Below are 19004 nucleotides of genomic sequence, written 5' to 3' on the forward strand. Positions count from 1 at the left end.
ATTGGGAATGGTTGGACAGGAGAAAGGGCGAAAGAAGGACACGCATGAAAACTGCAAAAGGCCTTTATGGAGGGAAATCAGCAGTGTGAGAGAAATGTGTTGGAAAATTACCTAAGCCTTACTTGGCAACAGACAGAAGAAAAAACTGGGCTGTAAGGAGAGGGAATAGCATGTTGGGATTTAGGACCTTCTAGAAAAGAAGACTCTAACTAGGTCAGTAAGGAAAAGGAAAATCAAGCAGCTACTGGGAAAAAAAAGGCAGTAATGCAGCTAGGAACCAGGACAAGAACAAAGAACAGAGGAAAAAAGCATCACGCCTAGGTGAAATGGACAGGAAGGAACATGGGAACCTGAACCTTTATAGTTCTCTGCTGTTCAGAAAACATCTTTGAAACCCACTGGTCACATGAGTGTCGCAAGTCTTTTCTGGTCCCCAGCAAGCACATACATACTGTGCTGGACAGCTTGTCTGATAACCCAGCTAACGCAGCAGACTGGTGGACTTAATGATTCTCATCCTTTTGAGGAACTATTTGGGTACAGATGTCAGAGATAAAGTTTTTCCCACAGAGAAATCTAGGTAATGGGACATAAAAATGTGTCAACACTGTTAAGGATATAAGCTCACACAAATTCTGGGAAACAATGAACTGACAGCTGCTTATGCAACGCAGTGATACCATTCATTAGGTAGATAAATACTATTTTCTTACAAGGCCCCATTCCACACTTTTTTTACTACTCAGCAGTCCTCATGATGAAAAAAGTGTTGTATCTATAAGACAATGCACTGTAAGTTTTGAGGGAGCTAGCAGTGAATGAGTTGGGTGGCAGGTGTGTAAGGCATTAAAAGGGAACTACAAGAAAGGGAAGTCAGTCATGTAACATGCAGGAGACACCTGAGTGCTGCTTTGAAGTACCAGACTCTCTTTCTGTCACAGTTCCTGTAAAGGCTGAAAAGGACATTTAAACTGTACTGGTCACTAATAGCAAGCATTTTCTTGTTTCACTATCAGCAGTCAGCATCATCATCTCTTGATCACACAAAGTACTGATGCATCAAGATCTGAGTTTTCAATTTGCCAGCCAAAAATTCTGGATTTTTTTTTTTTTAGAACCACAAATTACCTTAGGTTTCCATGCTATCCATTTATCTCAAGAGATGTTAAGAAGGTATTTATCTTCCTTTTAAACCAGAGTAGATTAAAGCAGGTAAGTAAGCAGGAACTGATACCTGACTGATAGATATCAATCCTTTTATAGGCTCATGATGAGACTCAGTGAAGTCAGCATGTCATATTTAGCAGCAGCATGAGAGGTGAAGGGTTAAAAGGAATAATGCCCATTTGCTAATTGTAAAAAAGCAGTCTTGAAAGTCAGGAAACTGAACAGCAAAAAAAAAAAAAATACCACAAGGCTCAGACTTCTCTGAAGGAAAAAGCCTCTTTTGGTGCCAAGGATACGTCGTATCCCAAAACATCTATCTTTCTCTAGATGCAATCCTAACAAGCTAGCACTACAGAGAGAGAACCTACTTACTGTACACAACCACGCCTGACTGTCAGTTCATACTAATGTCCCTGATGCAGGCATCTGGCACTGACAGCAGAAAGCACAAATAGTGTGTTTGATAAACAAGGAACTGGTACAATAAGATGAGAGACTAACATGCCAGAGCACATAGATTTAAGTATCTGCTTGGTTTGCACGGTGTGAATGAGAATTGTGCATTGGCCTCTAGGAGAGACAAAAAACCCCACGTTTTACCTAGTGACACATCTGCAAGTGGTATTTCTGGAACTGCTGCAGAGAGATGCCTATACGTCTTCTACCTTAAGAAAGAGCCAATACATTTGGAGTGACCTTGGGACACTGAGGTTTTCTCCTTGAGATCTGCATATTGCCTGAAGCACTCTAACTGTGACGGCATTAGAGCCTCAGAAAAAAACCACCAGGAAATTAGTAACTTTGCATTCAGAAAAGGATCTGGGCAGTGCTTTCAATAAGCATGTTGTCACATACCGAGGATAGAAAGAAAATTCAAAATGAAAAGCTGCATAAAAAGGTTATCATCTTCCCTGTGGGTCTTGTGACTGTACTGCATGCACACGTAGCTGGACAGAGGCTGAGCAGGCAGCCTCAATCCTGACGTTTCCCAACTGGCATGCTCAACTTTTTGACTTCAAACATTGTCTTCTAGCATAATTTGTGCATGTGTTCGTGTAGCAGTATTTAAAGTAGTAATACTTCAACTAATACAGCTATCATGACCTTTGCATTACACATGAATTTTCATTCAATCTGTCTCTGAAGCAACATAAGAGAGGAAGCGTTCTTTAAAGGTTTAAGTAACTAATTCATATTTAGAATTTCAAGGAATCTAGGTCTGTTGCTCTGTGACAGCCAGGAGACCTGCAGTTGCAGTCAAATGCTAGAGAATGCTACCTACCTGTTGTGTCAAAGACATGTAAGAATCAAAGGAAATGTTAATTTTAAGTTTATAAAGAAACATTAACAAAAAAGCAGTGTAGAATCCTACAGGCTTCCTGACTTTCCTTCAGCTTTCAAGGTCTTGTAACATTTATAAGGTTTATGAGGATCTTGAGTCTGCCCTTGGAGTCTCTGGAGCTCCTGTTCCTTGGTCTTGCAACTCTATTGCTCTTACAGGCCCCTGTAACTCTGGATACGCTTGAGTGATACTGCTTTATGAAACTTAAGGGGCAGCCCCTAAGTTGCTTTTTTCCCCTGTATTTCTTGTCTTGCACAAATTACTGGAAGTCTACGCTGGATCATGGATTACTTTCCTGATGTTTGGAGTATGCAAACTCTCTCTAGTGTTCTTGCTGCCATGCAAAACTACTGAAGGGTGAGGCAGACTCCTTTAAATGTACTCTCATAAAATTGTTACAGCCTTTTGGTTTTGGGTTGTTGGTTTTCTGTGTTTGGGTTTTTGTTTTTTTTTGGTTTTTTTTTTTTTTTTTTGTTTTTTTTTGTTTTTTTTTTTGTTTTTTTTTTTTTTTGAAATGGATGAACTTACAGATGCAAAAGGCTTGGACACGGTTTGTTAAACTGCTGTCAGATTTACCAGCAAATGATTGCATGAGTAATTCCCTTTCTAGAAAGTGGTAAACATCAAGTTCAGAAAACTGAGGGTGTTGCTCTAGCTAAAGTTGACCAGTTCTATGCCAGGGTGACTCTGGTAGCTTGGGATCAAAAACCAAGCTGACCATATCTGTTTTGCAGAAAACAATTACAGTAAATCCATTCTGGCTCCAGTAAGTGCCAGAACTGTTAAACAGGACAGAGAAACATACGGAATTTGAATTTGCAATATGTTCCTTCTTTCCTGAAGACAACAGAGTGGTTCGAACTAAGAAAACACCCAGTGAAGACATGAGGGACAAAGATTTTGTGTCCCTCAAGTGCAAACAGCTAACAATGTGCCAAAGTCCTGTCAATAGCTAATAGTTTTGTTTGACTACAGTGTACCTGATTAAAATACACCAGCAAAAACATCCAAGATTTTAAAAGTAGATTGCTCAAAAGTACAGCAGCAGCAATTTATGAACTAGAATTACATTATAGGCCAGAATTTAAACTCAAGTTAGTAGTTACCTTTGAACTTTTCTGAATGCTCCCTTTCAGTGTAAATACGGAACATTACCCAAGCAGATGCAACCCCAATCACAGTGATGACAGAGCCCAGTAGCATCATGACAGATTTCGGAAAACCTGAAGGGAAACTGCATCTGCTCTACTTCCAAATAAATGTAGTGATAAACTTTTTATTTCTTGTTCCAGAAAGAGACAGTGTGAATCTCTGCCTGCAGCTTGTTATTAGCATTGCATTCTAACTCTCATTCTCACTTTAACTGAGGACCCTCAACCTATGGCTTTCAAGCTGTGAGCAGCTCATTAGGACACTTCACCCAGACCACTGCCAAACAGGGAGAACTTCAGTCTTACCAACCTAAATTTATAGTTTGGAATTAGTATTTTCTCCTTGGCTGTCACAGGAAAAGATTCAGGCTGTAAAATTATTTTGGCAGTGGCAGCAAGTCACTGCTAGCCACTACCGTGCCTCTGCTCCTTCCCCTCCACTGCATGAGGGGCACAGGTGTAGTCACATGGCACAGAGAGCTGCAATATTCAGACCTCTCCCACCAGTGGATGAAAACACGTGATCCACGTAACCATAAAGGTTCGACATTTCAGGTCTAAGGATTACAAAGAAAGTGATAAAGCCCACGGAGTTAATGTTACTTCCACACAGCTGTGTGTAGGGCAAGTCACCATAACCGTCTCCTCTGCAAACCCCACCACCACCCCCAGCACCACCCACGGATCCTCCCTAAATTTAAAAAAAGCATGTAGTTCCCTCTAAAATCAACAAGGAGTATAAACAACCACATTGCTTTATGACCAGAGTAGGTGTTTTAGAAAACAGAAAGATGCATGGAAGACTGCTACCTCCACAATTTCAAGCAAAACTTTTATAAGGTTATAAAATTTTTTCTGGGAAATCATGCTATTGCCTTCTCCTATTTTCTTCAGGGATTATCGTGGGATTTCCAAACTCCTACTATTTTAAAGTATCTTTGAAACTGTACAGCAGTATATTCCATGCACCAACCTGGAAACATCTTCAAAAGAATAAATTAAAAAAAAAAAAAAAAAAAAAAGACCCAACAAGCTAACAATATCTCTTCCAAGAAGCTGAATTGAGAAGTTTACTTCCTAGGACCCAGCTGAGCAGGATACTTCAGGGTGTATTTAAGTAAGCACAAGTGTAACACCAGAGATCAACGGGACTAGCCACATCTCCTACATTATTTACACACTTAATTACCCTGCACAGAACCCCTTGATGTTTCTTTTACTCCAGTTTCTCTAGGTTCCAGAAACAATAAAATGTACAGGGTTCTCAAGTGACCTCTTCAAGACTTCAGGTGAAGGAACTAAACTTGGAGAAATACAGCATCTTTGAAAAAGCCTATGCTTACAGGAGAATAAAAAGTCAGTTACACACTACTGGACTATAGCTGAAAAATAGTTCAGGATTATTTTCTTCATCCAGTGTAACCTTTTCAAATCAAGTTCCAATTTCATGCTATCAGAATATATTTTATGGCTTTTTCCAGTTCTGGTTACATGGAGAGCTACTTTACAGGATATAAGCATCTGCCAACAGCAGAGTAGACATTAAAACAAGTAATGGTACAATTATATTTCTAGGAGTAAGATACTCTACTGAAAGTTTATACGAAGAGTACCCTATTGGATGCATCACATCAGAAAACTATGCAGGGTATGCAAATCGGAAAAAATCAAAACTTACACAGGGCTAGATAAAATCTAACAAAATCATAATGCATTAGAAAGAGAGCCTACTGGATTCCTCTTTAGTTCTCGCAGACACTGCAGGACCACCATCCCTTACATTCCCCAGTGTCTGATTCCTTTTTCCTTCCTTCTTTCTGACTCCACAGGTCTCAGGTTCTTCTACCTCCTTAAGTTTCCATAGCATAAAACATTCATTGCCAGGAAGGCAGGAACAATAAATCCAGATTTGTTACTGAGAACAAAAGGCAGACAGCAGAGATTATTTAGAGAGAGAATAACATGAAGAGAGTGACTTGTAGGTACTGTCTGTATAGTTATAAACCTGCAATTTCCGGGTAGGTTCTGTATCCTCCTGCACTGAGCTCTACCCAGCTTACACTGAAAAGAAGGTTCCTGCCTTGAACAACCTGCAATTTAGAGCACAATAGAGCTTCTCATTACATAGTTTTGTCCTCACAAAAACCTGCAAAGATTTCTAAAAGATCCTCAGTGAGACTGAAACAGACTGCTTCCCTGCGTTTTACAGGACAACAGGGATGGGAGTTTTCTCTGAAATTAAAGCCTCGCTGGGAACTCTGTCTGTCTAAAGCCAAGGGTTCTTTTTGCAATGAGATCTCGCTCTTAAGAGAAAGTGGAGTATAAAGAATCTGGTGTTAACTGTGATGACAGATAGGGTTTGGCCATCCATTGTCTTCCAAAGAAAAAGAAGAAATAAATGAAAACACCTAGTTCTCTTCAGGTTACAAGATCACCTGCGTTTCCATTTTCCGTGTGGGAGGTTCCTGGCCAGACACTCAGCTGCCTCCACCTTTCTGGGCATGAACCTTGCACGAGTGTCCAGCACGCCTGCCAGACACCATGCAAGCCTGTCACTTCACTCCAGATAGTTAAGTAAACAGAGATATATATTATAATAAAAAAATAAATAAATCTGTGTCTTGGAGAAGAACAAAGTGGGCTGTTCCAGAATAAATAAATATCTGACATCATTCTTCTAAGTATTAATCTTTTCCAAGGCTTTGAGGTTTGATGGTGCTATTTCACAAATTCCTGTGAGGCTGCTTTACTGCTAGGCTAGAAATCTGACAGTGAAACTGAGGAAAAGAAGAGAAAGATCCTGAAACAGAGAAGAAATATTTCAGTCTGACTGTTTTTTCTATTTCTTGCTACCATTAATTTTCTGTGTCTCGCAAAAATGGAGGCAATATGACAACTTTCAAAGCAAATGGAAATAACTCAGTCCCAAATCTTTTGTGAAAAATCATCTGCTCTCCTTGACTTTCCAAAAAACCTCCCATATCTTCAGTGAATTCAATCAAAGTTTGTATAAAGTGTAAGCTCATTTTTCAAGCCATGATTTGCCACCTCTGCACTTCTTAAGAAATCTTCTCTTCCCTGTTCTTTTCTACGTGGCAGTTTTGTGACTTTTTAATAATGTCTTGGTCATCTAGAAGCATTGGTAAAAGGCAAAAGAATTCTTGTTAGAGCAAGTAAACCCCTCTTTCATGTGACAGAAATGCTTACACTTCATTAACCTTTATTATAAACTAGTCACTGGAAAAGTTACTTTGCTAGAATCCACACTCTCGTTTCACTCTACAAACCATGAAATGTCGGAATGCTAAATTAGAGTAAAATACTGCTCACCTCCTTATGAACCCAAGATTAATGATACGGTGCGGAAGGGAATAGCGGTGCTACTAGAAGCGTAACAGGTCACAATCACTTCTAAAATAGCTCATCAAAAACAGCCAGCAAAACATCACAGATGGTTCCCAGAACTAAAGCCCCACTCCTCAACCTACCCATCACTGAGACGTCGTATTCGACCAGCAGAGTCGCCTCCTGTCCACACTGTTTGAGAATACTCATGGCTTCAGCATGTGTCGTTCCCAGCAGTCTGATCCCATCCACACTCAGCAGCCTGTCTCCAGGTTTGATTGTGCCCTCTCTGAAGGAGATTAAAGGAATGATCTTTATTAATATAAGATAAATTGATTTGGAGAGAATACTATCTTTATGCAAAGCAATTCTCTTGCACCTTCTCTGACACCCATCCCTCTTGCCTTAACACTTAACATTTACTTTGACAGCAAGAACGTTCAGAGGGCGCAGTGGAAAGGAAATTGCTTTAATTGGAAAGTCAGTGACTGGAAAGCGGCTTAACACATAGCTAAATAATCAAGTCATGTTAAATTGCAACTAAGTATAGCTTCTGCTTCAACATATGCTTTCTTTCTGCCTCGTCCACACAACTTCTCTTTCATACATACATAAACACCTCCTCCCCCGACATTTTCTTAAAAATAAATACGAGGTGCAAACATGTGCATGCAGAAACAGATTGAAAAATATGAATATCCATTCACTGTTTTTCTTAAAAAATACCCCTTACTTGGGCAATTCAATTGTTGTTTTCCTCCTACCTAAAAATAATTTGGCTATAAATGCACACCATCTCCCACGTGTATCTCATAATGCATATGGAATTATAATAGAAAATGAAGTACTATCATCGTCAGCTCAAGAACCAGGGAGAAAAACACGGAAGCAAGGGGGATGGGGATGGGAAGAAAGAGTCAGAAGACAAATGCTCTCTTGAAAGATTTGCTTTTCAATTAATGTTGCCAAGGTCAAAAATGTCAACATAGGCTACAGGAAATCATGTTGCTTTAAAGAAATTGCCCTTTAAGTTTCTTTAATGGTTTAAGGACAAAAAATGACATTTTTGAAAATATAATTCATAAATATAAATAAAGTGAATATTCTTTCTTTTGTATAGATACAAGATGGTATTACATACAAACATGTTCATTGGACCAAAACATAAACCTGCACTCAGAAGTTGTCCAGGTGAAGTTACATGTGAACTCACACACAGATCTATACAAACGTCTCAAAAGAATAATGCAACAACACCCAAACACACGACAGTATTTTTCTGAAGCGCAAAAGAAAATGATAGTGGGTTTAGAGTACAAAAAGTATAATTAAAGAGCTACACCAGTTGTCTGAAGGCTGCAAAAAAAGGTGTTCTGACCTATTGCAGGAATTTGTTCTAATTGAGGTTGATTTTTGAAAGTGTTTAATGGGATAGTCTTGAAACATGCAACATACTGAATTAAAATTCACACACACTATGACACGCTGAGCCTCTGTGGTTGCCTACTACTGTTATTACAATTAAAAGCATAAACTATGAATTTCAAAGGAACAGGTTTGAGCATATCTCTTTCATCCCAAATCCTAACTTCTGTCCCAAATAATTCACCTTTCTCCATTTGTCTTTCACATGCACTTCAGAGAAAGATGAATTGTACCTGTCAGCAGGCCCTCCAGGTCTAACACATGTTATTACAACAGGACGAGATTTATTTCTGTCATCGTGTGCTCCACCTAGAAAGGGAAAAGTGAGAAAAAGCACACCTTCATTTTATGCTTTTTGAAGACAAAAGGCAAGTCTAATGTGTATCTTGCAGCATACACATTTAAACATGGGCTAAAAAGATCAAAAAATGGCCAAGCCGTTAATATGAACCTCCTCTGAATTTTATCTTAAATAAAATAGACCTACTGTATGGTATAGACGATTCTCTATAAAGTACTTCTACACAGTGATTCTTAATAAATGTAAATTCTTTTTTCAGAACCTCTGCTCTGCAAATCTGATCTCAGTGTGAAAACTTACTGTTCTGCAATGTTTGCTGCACAGAGAAAAAAACATCCATACTTCATGTATACTCAAAATAATGACTGGCCACTAAGGAATTTATATATTACATTAAAAAAAAAATAAAGAAAAAAAGTGTTCCCTGAAGAAACTAATAATTCGTCATTGGGGTATATTATTTAACAGTTGTCTGTTTTCTTCTGTTCTCTAAGTCAGTGACAATATTTTTGTCGTACAATTCAGACTATCAGCATGATTGATTACATTTCATACCCAGTTTATACAAACACTATAAGTGAATCTTTTTTAAGAACTACAATCTTCCTGCTGATTTCAGTGGTAGCAGAGTCTGGTCTTATGTGAAATGAAGTTTGTTATGTTCTTGGCATAGTTGATTAATTAACGTTCTTCCATAAACAAAAATTAGAGCAGTTCATAAATGCAGTACATGAAAGTATGGAAAAAGTAATACATAAATCACAAAGATTTTTAAAAAGTGTGAGACATAATCTTGAAATGATTTCTTATGCCATAAAAATTTATCACTTTTTTTGCTGATTTAGAAATACAGACAGTTCAAATTTAATAACTCACCTCTTATTACAAATCCAAAAGTGTTCCCCTCTTTATGTAAAGTAACTTCCACAGTTCTAAAGATGAGACCTGATCCTTGTACAGCTAAAAGAAAAAAAACACACAAAAAAGAAAAATATTCCAAAATATTATGATGAAGATACACACAGATTTGCACCTTTTCCAATTTAAGCTAGCTATTGTGTTTCTGATCATACAATTGGGAAGAGTCCACTACTGAACAGCTAGATTAAAGGCCTGTAATTAAACACTACTCATCCTCTTTTTGAGAGGATTTTGGGCCAGATATTTTGCAGATTGCCAACGGTTTGGAAAAATAGCCACAGATGCATGTAACAGGTGAGGAATTTAAGTCTTACTGTTTAAGTCATGGCATAATTTTGCTTTTCTTATAGTTAGAGAGCTAGAAAAGATGGAATGACACAGTGAGACACAAAAATTACAAATGATATTCTTAAAGCTACCTATGGAATTTGCTGCTCAGCCATGAAAATATTTACTTGTATTGCTTGAAGTCAAGACAGTTGAGATTTTTAGGGTGTACCTCTATTCTCATATTACTAGATTAAGATGAAAAAAGTATTTTGTATCATAAGGATTTGTTGTTTTTCCTCTTTCAAAACTTAACATGCTCCCTCATCATTGGTAAGGGAGTAAAAAACCTCTGACTTCTAGTTGAGTTGGTATTCTCTGTATAAACGCTACAGCAGTGGTGCACAGCTGGGTGAGGAGGTGAGAAGCCTAATGCACAGACCAATGCTTTTGGGTGTGATAATCCACTTTACAGAATTTGAAACCACTGCTGTTACGAGACCGTTGACCGGTTTACTATTAGCTTTTATAGGAAAAACTTGGCAGGGTATAAGAACTCCCTTTTCCAAAGGGAAAAGGACACTGGGCAAAATCACATGCACGCACACTTCCCAGCTTCCAGTAAGAAACTGCAAACAGCACAAGACTTATAAAGATTAAACAGCCCCCCCCACCTCTATGAAATAAACGTTCTGTGAGCAGCAGAACTAAATGAAAACTTATGCCCTTTAATGCTCCTGCCTGCAATAAGCAGTTTCCCCATCCCCTGTTAGGATACCCTGAGGGGGGAATGGACACCACAGGCTACAAAGCTGCAGGGGTGGGTGCTGCCAGCCCTGGAAAGCCTCAGTAAGATGTGGTGCCCCTCAGTGCTGCATGCCTCTCTCTTTGAGGACTCCTCTACTTGGAGACTCACTCAAGTGTCTGTTTCCACAAAATGTACCGTAATGTACTTGTTTTTGGAATCTTTCAATCTCCATTAAAAAAGTTACTGCAGGGAACCAGAAGAACACACGTGTGAAATCACATAAATCTCACTTCCTTAGGAAAACGGGCGAAAGATGGACCTCCAGGGCATGCTCTGTATTGCAGTAATTCCTGCTGCAGCTTGAAGATCAGGGCTGTGCTACTGAAGTCCATGCAGTTGCCTCCTTTTCAGCTAGAAACTCTGTGCTGACCAAAAAGGACCGAATTACAGGGAGCAGAAGGCAACTCCTGCCTTCATCCTGTCAACAGGAGGTGGCCCTGCATGTAGCTCAAGGCGACTCTACGCTTGCTAACCCGCATGGTGTGGTCTGTGACCTCCACCGGGGACAGGCGAAACCCATAGTTCAGCAGGGAGGAAGGGCATGCAGTGTCCTTCTGCTTGGGCAGCAACTGTCCAGGTGGTTGTCCCTCCACCCCAGCCCTGGCCTGCAAGGGGAAAGGAGCGCTTGACCTTTGGCAACAACAAAAGGCAGATGCCAGGCAGGCATGGCTCACATTCCGGCTTAAAACACCGAGTGGCTTGTGCTGAAAATAGCGCTCCTGCTGCGAACGCTGCCAGACAGTGAAGGAAGCACTAGGGAGAGTGGGATTACTAGTGCTCAGCCAGATTTAATCCATCATTATTAAGGTACTGACACTTCCCCACTCTGAAACCATGATAGTCCTCTCTCTGAGGGGGCAACCATGAGAACAACGGTAGGATTTCATTATGTATGGGGCAGGGAAGGAGGTGCCAGAACTTCACCACATGACCCGCTGCTAGACTTGTGCGTGCAATGAAGGCACTGTGTCTAGCTTGTTCACTGGAAGTTAATGAGAACAACTAGACTGCTTATCTCCAACTTTTTTAGCTATGCTTGTATGAAGAGGTCAGAAATTCCAAGGACTGAAGGGAAGTTACAATTGCTACTGTAATTTAGCATGTCAAAATCCTGTTTCAGTGAGCAAGAGCGGCACATATGCCAAAAGCGGGTGAAAAGGAAGGAATCCTGCTTGAATAAGTGCAAAACAAATAATGCTCATAAAACAATTACATCTCCAGCAAAATAATTCTGAGCTCATCTGACTTCCTTAACTGCGTTTTTTAACATGAAGTTCCCTTACCACAAGCGAACACTAATCAACAGAGAACATTCAAAACATATTAAGATGGTTGTCAGGAGATCATAAAAACAACCAAGTATGTAATTAGGCTAACCCTCCAGCTGCTAGGAAGCAGTGGGGAGCTCATTCACTTCTGAGCACCAAAGAAAGTGATAGATTTTTTGGCTTCTGTTATGAGGAAAGCCTTTATGTAAGGAGACAAGTGCCTCCTAGTTGGCTCTGCAGATTTTTCTGGCCAAACACCAGCAAACCACACCTTCACCCTTCCAGTGAGCAGCATGAAGGAGCCAACACTCTTTCAAAAGTGCAATTGGTGCAGCCCCCTTGGTGCCAGCCAGCCACCTGCCACTCACTCCTTCACTTTAGGTCCCAGGTTTCCAACTCACTGTTTCTCTAGCTTTCACTTCACACCTGATAGCCTCAATTCCCACGGATTTTCTCCTACACGCAGTCACAGATATAAGCAAAAAAAGAAAGAGCAAAGGAGAGGCAAGGAAAACATCCATTACCCCTCTGTGACTTTGGTGTCAGCATAAATCTGTGTTTTGAAGACAATCTGCCCAGCGAGAAGCCCTGTTTTTCAGTCACACAATTCATGCAGGTTTATGCATCCCCGTGGCCTACCCCACTAGGTCTTCTGCTCTAGAAATGAAAAGCTGCCTAAAAGGGACATCAGAAAAGACTGGAAAAGTCCCAAAGTATGTTGCTTATCTGGGAAGGTGCTGCAAGTAGAGAGAAGGAAGGAAAAGGCAGAGGCAGAATTCACAGATATTCATCAGTCTCATCTCGGAAGATCTTACTGTGACATGAAGGATTCTCTTGCCCCAGAATCTACCTAAACTAATTCCCAGTATTCAAAACTGTAAATAAATGAACCACCACAACAAAAAAGTGGAGGCTGACAACTCTGCTCTGCCGTTCGTGGGATTTATGCTCCTAAAACACCCGAGCATCTCTGAGAGCATCCCCCTGTACTGCCAGTATTTTTGCACTGCTTCCATGCTCTGCGATAAGACAGAGGAGAAAATTTTAGGAAAACAACCACTACCAAAAATGAAGATGAACAACCATGTCCATCTCATTGCTAACAACATCTGCTATTCTGCGTAGGTTTCAGTTTGCTCTGCTGTTACTTACAGACTGGAGGCAGCTCATACTCCACTTCTAAAACAACCCTCTCGCCAACATTCTTGAGCAAGCTGATGATCTCATCATGGCGAAATTTGGTCAGGTTGATTCCATTCACAGATTTGATGTAGTCCCCTACATCCAGCTGGTCACTCCTAGGAAAAAGTACATATTGCTTTTCTTAAAGACAGATCTGTTGGACCAAACTAAATCCTTTAAATTACTCTTTACTGACAGTAAGGAATACTTTTTTCCATTCATCTAGACTAAACCAAGTTGATCTTTCAAACAGAAAGTGCCATTTTAAGATCTTAATCTAGTCTAGCCTGTTAAATATTATAAGAACAACACTGTTGCATTATTAATTTCTAATGTACAAAACCAGCTGTACAATAAAGGAGTTGGATGATTTGACTACTTTGGGCACAGGATCCATGAAATCATCATCTTCATGTCCCCATCTTTCTCTCTCTCTTTGGGAAGCATCCAAAACTACTTTTTTGGACAACATCTACCTTCACAGCTAACAGCACAGCTACAGGAGATAAGCCACAGCCCAGATGCATATGTTTTGCTCAGTTACTTGGAATGATTTAGCTTAACCTTTGTCTTTTTAATTGTTTCACTCACAAATACCAGGGTTTTTGTTTCCACTGTAGTAGCAAGCAAGACTATGACTTAACCTTCTCTTTAATCTTAAAAACAGCTGATGAACAGGGTTTTTTAAAAAAAATATTAAAATTGTGGTCGCACTACAGTTAGTTCTTCCATTTTATTTTTTCCCCTCGGTATCTTATGCTTGTTCTCTCAAGTTTTTGTCCAAGGACAAAAATACAGGGAAATAAAATTTATATAATTTAGAAGAAACTTAATTAGTCCTATGACTACTTTCAAATATCTCATTGGTATTTCTAGTTTTTGTTAAAGTAGCCTTGAGGGAAGAGGGCGACCAGCTGTTGCCGTTTATCTCTGAGCTTCTCTGGTCTGACGGGCTGCCATTATAGATGCATCTAGTCACATATTTGTTAGTGACCTTTCTGATGTGGTACATATTTCTGAAGCAATCACATCTTATAATGCATTTTGAGCCTTGAGATGTGGTTACCTAGCAGCGATTCCTCCTTGACGAAGGTTAGATACTCTTGGTTTCCCATCCTTGTCGATTCCACCTGACACTGTAAGCCCTAGGGTGGTGCCTTCTTTTTTCATTAATTCAACTATTGTCGAGCCCTTGAATTCCTCTGTTGAAAGAAAATTATTGGCATTATTAAAATTTAAGCGATAACACAGATGTTGCCTTTCTAAAATGTCATTTACTTCCCAAGAAAATCGTTATGTATGTTAATAAGAAATAACGTGTACATCTGGAGGTTCTTGTGTTACAATTCACAAGTTCTGTCCGCAAGGCTCAGCATATAGATAAATCTGAGACATATGTTCTGTAAAAGGTTATTAAAAACTACACCAATGGGCTAGTATACTATACAGAGCCAACAAATACAAATTCTGGCAACACTTACAACTAAAGGTAGTTGTTTCACATTTTTAAAAAAGCTATCTTTCCTCATTTTCTGCTTTCTCCCTCTGACCTCTGTGTTCTATAAAGCTGTACAAAAGTACTTCAGCTGATTAACTAAACAGAAGGGTGAAAGACACAATGATATAACAGCACTAGAAAAGTTTAGGTTCAGACTCACTTTGAGGCCACTATTAGATGTGAGTGTTAATCAAAACAATCAAACATAACAAAAGTGCATATGGAGATAAATACATCAGATCTTAAGTGTTATTCCTTATTCTTACACAAATATATCTCCGCTGTAACTCTCTGAAATCTCTGCAGAAGACGTATAAAGTAAGTGAAGGGCTTTCATAGTCATAAGTGTATAAAAAATTTCCCTCACATGGTGCCTGGGACACCCTTTTCTGCAGTTTGCCCATTTAACATTCTTGGAGAATGCCAAGCTAATCCTACAGACCTCAACAAAGGCAGGTCACCTGCAACAGAAAGCCTCGAGCTCTCAAAAAGAGATGTCCTTATTGCACATGGATGAACAGGCAATCTACATATTCACAGTTCCAGCAGGGCTGCAACTGTTTGGAAAGCCACGAGGCAATCATACCTCCTGTCCAGTGTTTCCAGTCAGAGAAAACCTATTAAAATCACCAGCTGCCCAGGTATTCTGGAAAAATGCATGAAGTCCTAAAGATCAACCTAGAAAATGATGAAATCGTGGAAGGATCATCCATCTCTCTGGTCCTTTTCAGCATCAATATGCAGCTTTCAGGTGAACCGGTCAGATACGAACTTCATATACACACTGTAAACAAACAGTATGTCTGCACTGCACTAGCAATCTTGCTGTGGCAGCATGAAATTTAAAGATGAAAAGCCACCCAAAACACAGGCAAGTTCCTTGTATATATTCATATGTTCACCAGTAAGGTCTAGAATAAGCACTATATAAACAGCAACAAGGCTCTGTCAATACTTTCCATATGACTGAGAAGAAGACCTAATACAACTTCACCTCAAGATGAAGAACAGCTGCCCTGAACGAGAATTGCCAAACCTGAGCAATACAGAGGTAATTGTGGCGGGCACAGGAGAGCATTCAGAAGAGCCTCCAGCCCTGGTGGAATATCCTGTAAGCCTTGCTAGTACTTCTAGTAAACTGCTAAATCTGTTGCAGATGTAGCATATAGATAAATGGCATGCAATGTTTCTGGTCCTTTCTTGGCGGCTGACAGGCTCTACTTTCCATTCCAGATAATGATGAGCTCATTTCAGTTAGTCACATTTTTACTATTACACAGCATGACTTCAGTGCTTGGGCAAGAATTCTCCTATGTTTATAAAGCTTCTACTAAGACAAAATTCTGCAGTGTATTGAGTCAGCAGCATGAGTTGTTAGAAGCAGACAGTAGCATGGCTACCTGGTGCATTCTCAACTTGGCTGACACCACACCATCCTTTGAGCTTTTTTGAAAGCTACTGAGCTTCCAAAACATTTGCTCACATCTGGCCTTTTTGACAGCTCAGAAAGAACAGATGTGATTACCTGCATCTGAGCATGTAGACATGTTGCATAGCTGTAGAAGACACTATGGACCAAAATGCTGCTTTCGGTTTTATAAAAACCTGCAAGTATTCATAATGATTACAAGTGTTAGTCATGGTACTTACTGCAACCAAAAATACTGTACATTTGCACCCATGATGCAACCTCAGGTATACTTTGCCAGTGTGTCACCCTTTTTTATTCAGGGTTTACTCAATTGTGAGATCTGAAGCCAAAAGGAAAATTCCCCTCTCTCCCCCACCTCCCAAACTGAATCCCTCCTTGGTACTTCTCAGTAGTACAATCTGGTTCTCAGGACCATTTCACTTTTTTTTTTTTTTTTTTTTTTTTTTTAACAAGTAGTTTGTTAGAACATGTATACAGGACATCAACAATGCACTGCGCACACCTAATCTTTTGCCATAGCATAATACTGCCGTGTGTTTTGATCTTTTACATAGGTTCTGCATTTGCAATCCAATGCTGGGAAACACTCTGCTGCCTGAAGTGACATCTGGAACAGATGATCCATGCAGTGTTTTAAGCTAGCTAATGATTATACAGTTCCCTGCAACTACTGGCACGGAAAATAATGACCAGGCTTGTTCCTTCTCACCATCTATTCTGACAAGTTTCTGTATACCTCTGCCAACAGAACAGGGATCTCTAAACCTCTTTCTTCATAGGCAGGAGGGAGAGACGCACCAACACTGTAAGGAAGTGGTGCTGTGAAATGCTCACGGCTAACGATAGATAAGGTCATCTAGAAGTACGCAATAGCTTCATTACATTTGCCCCTCCGAAAGATTTCGTAGCTTTCGTACATAAATACAGCAGGAAGAAATTAAACTACCTAAGCTGGTTTTGCTATCCCTGGAAGTGCTCTGATCTAGCCCCATTTGGTACCCCGCTCTCTCTGTTTTTCATCTTTGCTTTCTTAAATGGCACAATTACTGTTTTTATAATGCTGTACATTACATGTTTACTCATCTGCATTGCTTTGACATTATTTATTATAGACTAATCCCACGGAAGTAATCAAAATACCCAATATCAGAACAACCCCGGGACTTCATTTCCAATCCAACAAGCAACTGCATCTGTACGCGTTATTCCCCAACTAACACAAGGTCAGTCTCTATTCTCTAGTAAACAAAATGCTGTTACTCTTCGTGAGTTAAAAATCAAACTAATACATGTATTACCTCACTCATAATTCATTACTTATGCCAACCAGCAAACTCCTAATTAGTTAGAAGTCTCTGAGGTCTGTTCTTTCCCACATGTACTCCCACATTGCTAATAACATTAGCATAGCCAGCATCAGAAGGGAAGGCAAAGAAGTTACTTCCAGATTTCTTGTAATTTATGAGTAAAACAGGGATTGAATTTACAAGTCTTTTCCTTAGTGGTAAACTGAATACAGAACATGAGCTTAAGAAACATCTTCTTACTCCATAACTGTTTATGAAGTATCAAATACCAGAACACCACTCCTGCAGTACAGCTCTGTGATATAAAGCAAATGAATTATTCTAAAATGAAACTGTGTGAAGATGGTTCCAAGTGTATAAAAAGCCCAAATCAATACCATTTTACATTTCAGCTGGAGAAATGCACTGGAGAACTTCTTCCCCTCCTACCATTAACAACTCAGGCAGCACTCGACAAAACATGGCTCCCATTGGGTCCTGCCTTCCCTCAGCCTGGGGAGGGTTTTGGGACTGCCCTGGGGCTTCCATCCCTTCCTGCTGCAGCAGGGGCAATCCTGGGCACACGCCTGTCTGCGCTGCACTGGTTGCCCTACAGCTTTGCTGGCGTCTACCTCCCTGCAGTATGGGGCTCAGGAATCCTGCCAAGTACTGGGGATGGGCTCAGCAAAGGGAGTGCAAACACAGAGACTTGTACACACATGCAGACATGAGATGGAAAAGAGGTTCTGCTCCAAAGAGCTTCATTTAGATCTCCAGCCCTGTAAGGTGCAGCATACACAGCAGCAGAACCCTAAAGAAAACACTATGCTGCTATTGTTTTCTATATTCCTGGTCTGGATGCTTCTCTTAGGTTTGTTGCTGCAATACCATAACTGTGTGTGCCTGACTTGCAGCAGGTTCAGCTGGTGTTAACAAAACTATGATCTGCCCTGCAACCCAGTAGAGCACAGGGATACTCCACATAGCACAAGAAAACTTTGAGGATAAGCAGGTACTCAAATATAAGACTGGGTAAATCTTACTGTAAGAAGATGAATAAATGGAACAACTTGTAGATATGTAAAACGCAAGAAACACCATGTCAAATTAATTCTTCTTCAAGGAAAATAGCATCATGGTAAAGCTTCTAGAATTTTATACATGATCTGACTTTTTGTAATTACCTACCTTTTGATGTATGTAAATAACATGCTTTAATGAATAAAAAGCACGGAAAATAAATTGACTCATGAGATTTCTGAACTTGGAATATATTTACTTCCTCAAAAAGAAAATTAAACTACAGAAGAGATTTTTTCACAGAACAACATTTGAAAGCTGAGAGAACTCTTCCGAAGTTTCATCATCTATTTTCTCTATTCCTATAATTTTATATCTTAAATTACATATTAAAGTAAAACTGAAAAAGATTTGCCCCCATTCCAGATACTGAGTGTCTTTTCTGTCCCTTCTGTGAAAAATTCATTTTAAAATCCAAGAAAATGCCTAAAATCTGTAAGATCAGTTTAAGTGCTTGTATCCTCCACCTAGTGAATGAGTTTGCTCAGTGCAGCAGGGACAGGGCATAAAAGGAACTTAACCTGAAAGTAA

General features: G+C 39.7%; 1 protein-coding gene across 11 annotated transcripts in view; it reads right to left on the bottom strand.

Moving 5' to 3' along the window:
- Window positions 1-19004, bottom strand: part of GRIP1 (glutamate receptor interacting protein 1) — a 328611-nt gene that overhangs the window by 67781 nt on the left and 241826 nt on the right. For 10 of the 11 annotated variants that reach the window (XM_040595938.1, XM_040595939.1, XM_040595944.1 and 7 more), the window contains exons 3-7: window positions 14244-14379; window positions 13148-13293; window positions 9608-9691; window positions 8664-8739; window positions 7149-7294 (exon numbers count right to left, since the gene is read on the bottom strand). In XM_040595938.1, the coding sequence (XP_040451872.1) occupies window positions 7149-7294; window positions 8664-8739; window positions 9608-9691; window positions 13148-13293; window positions 14244-14379 (588 nt within the window). Of the gene's footprint in view, window positions 1-7148; window positions 7295-8663; window positions 8740-9607; window positions 9692-13147; window positions 13294-14243; window positions 14380-16200; window positions 16281-19004 lie in introns of all 11 variants that reach the window. The other variant, XM_040595941.1, reaches the window with a different exon arrangement.

The sequence above is a fragment of the Falco naumanni genome, chromosome 5, assembly GCF_017639655.2.
Source record: "Falco naumanni isolate bFalNau1 chromosome 5, bFalNau1.pat, whole genome shotgun sequence".
NCBI classification, from domain to species: Eukaryota; Metazoa; Chordata; class Aves; order Falconiformes; family Falconidae; genus Falco; species Falco naumanni.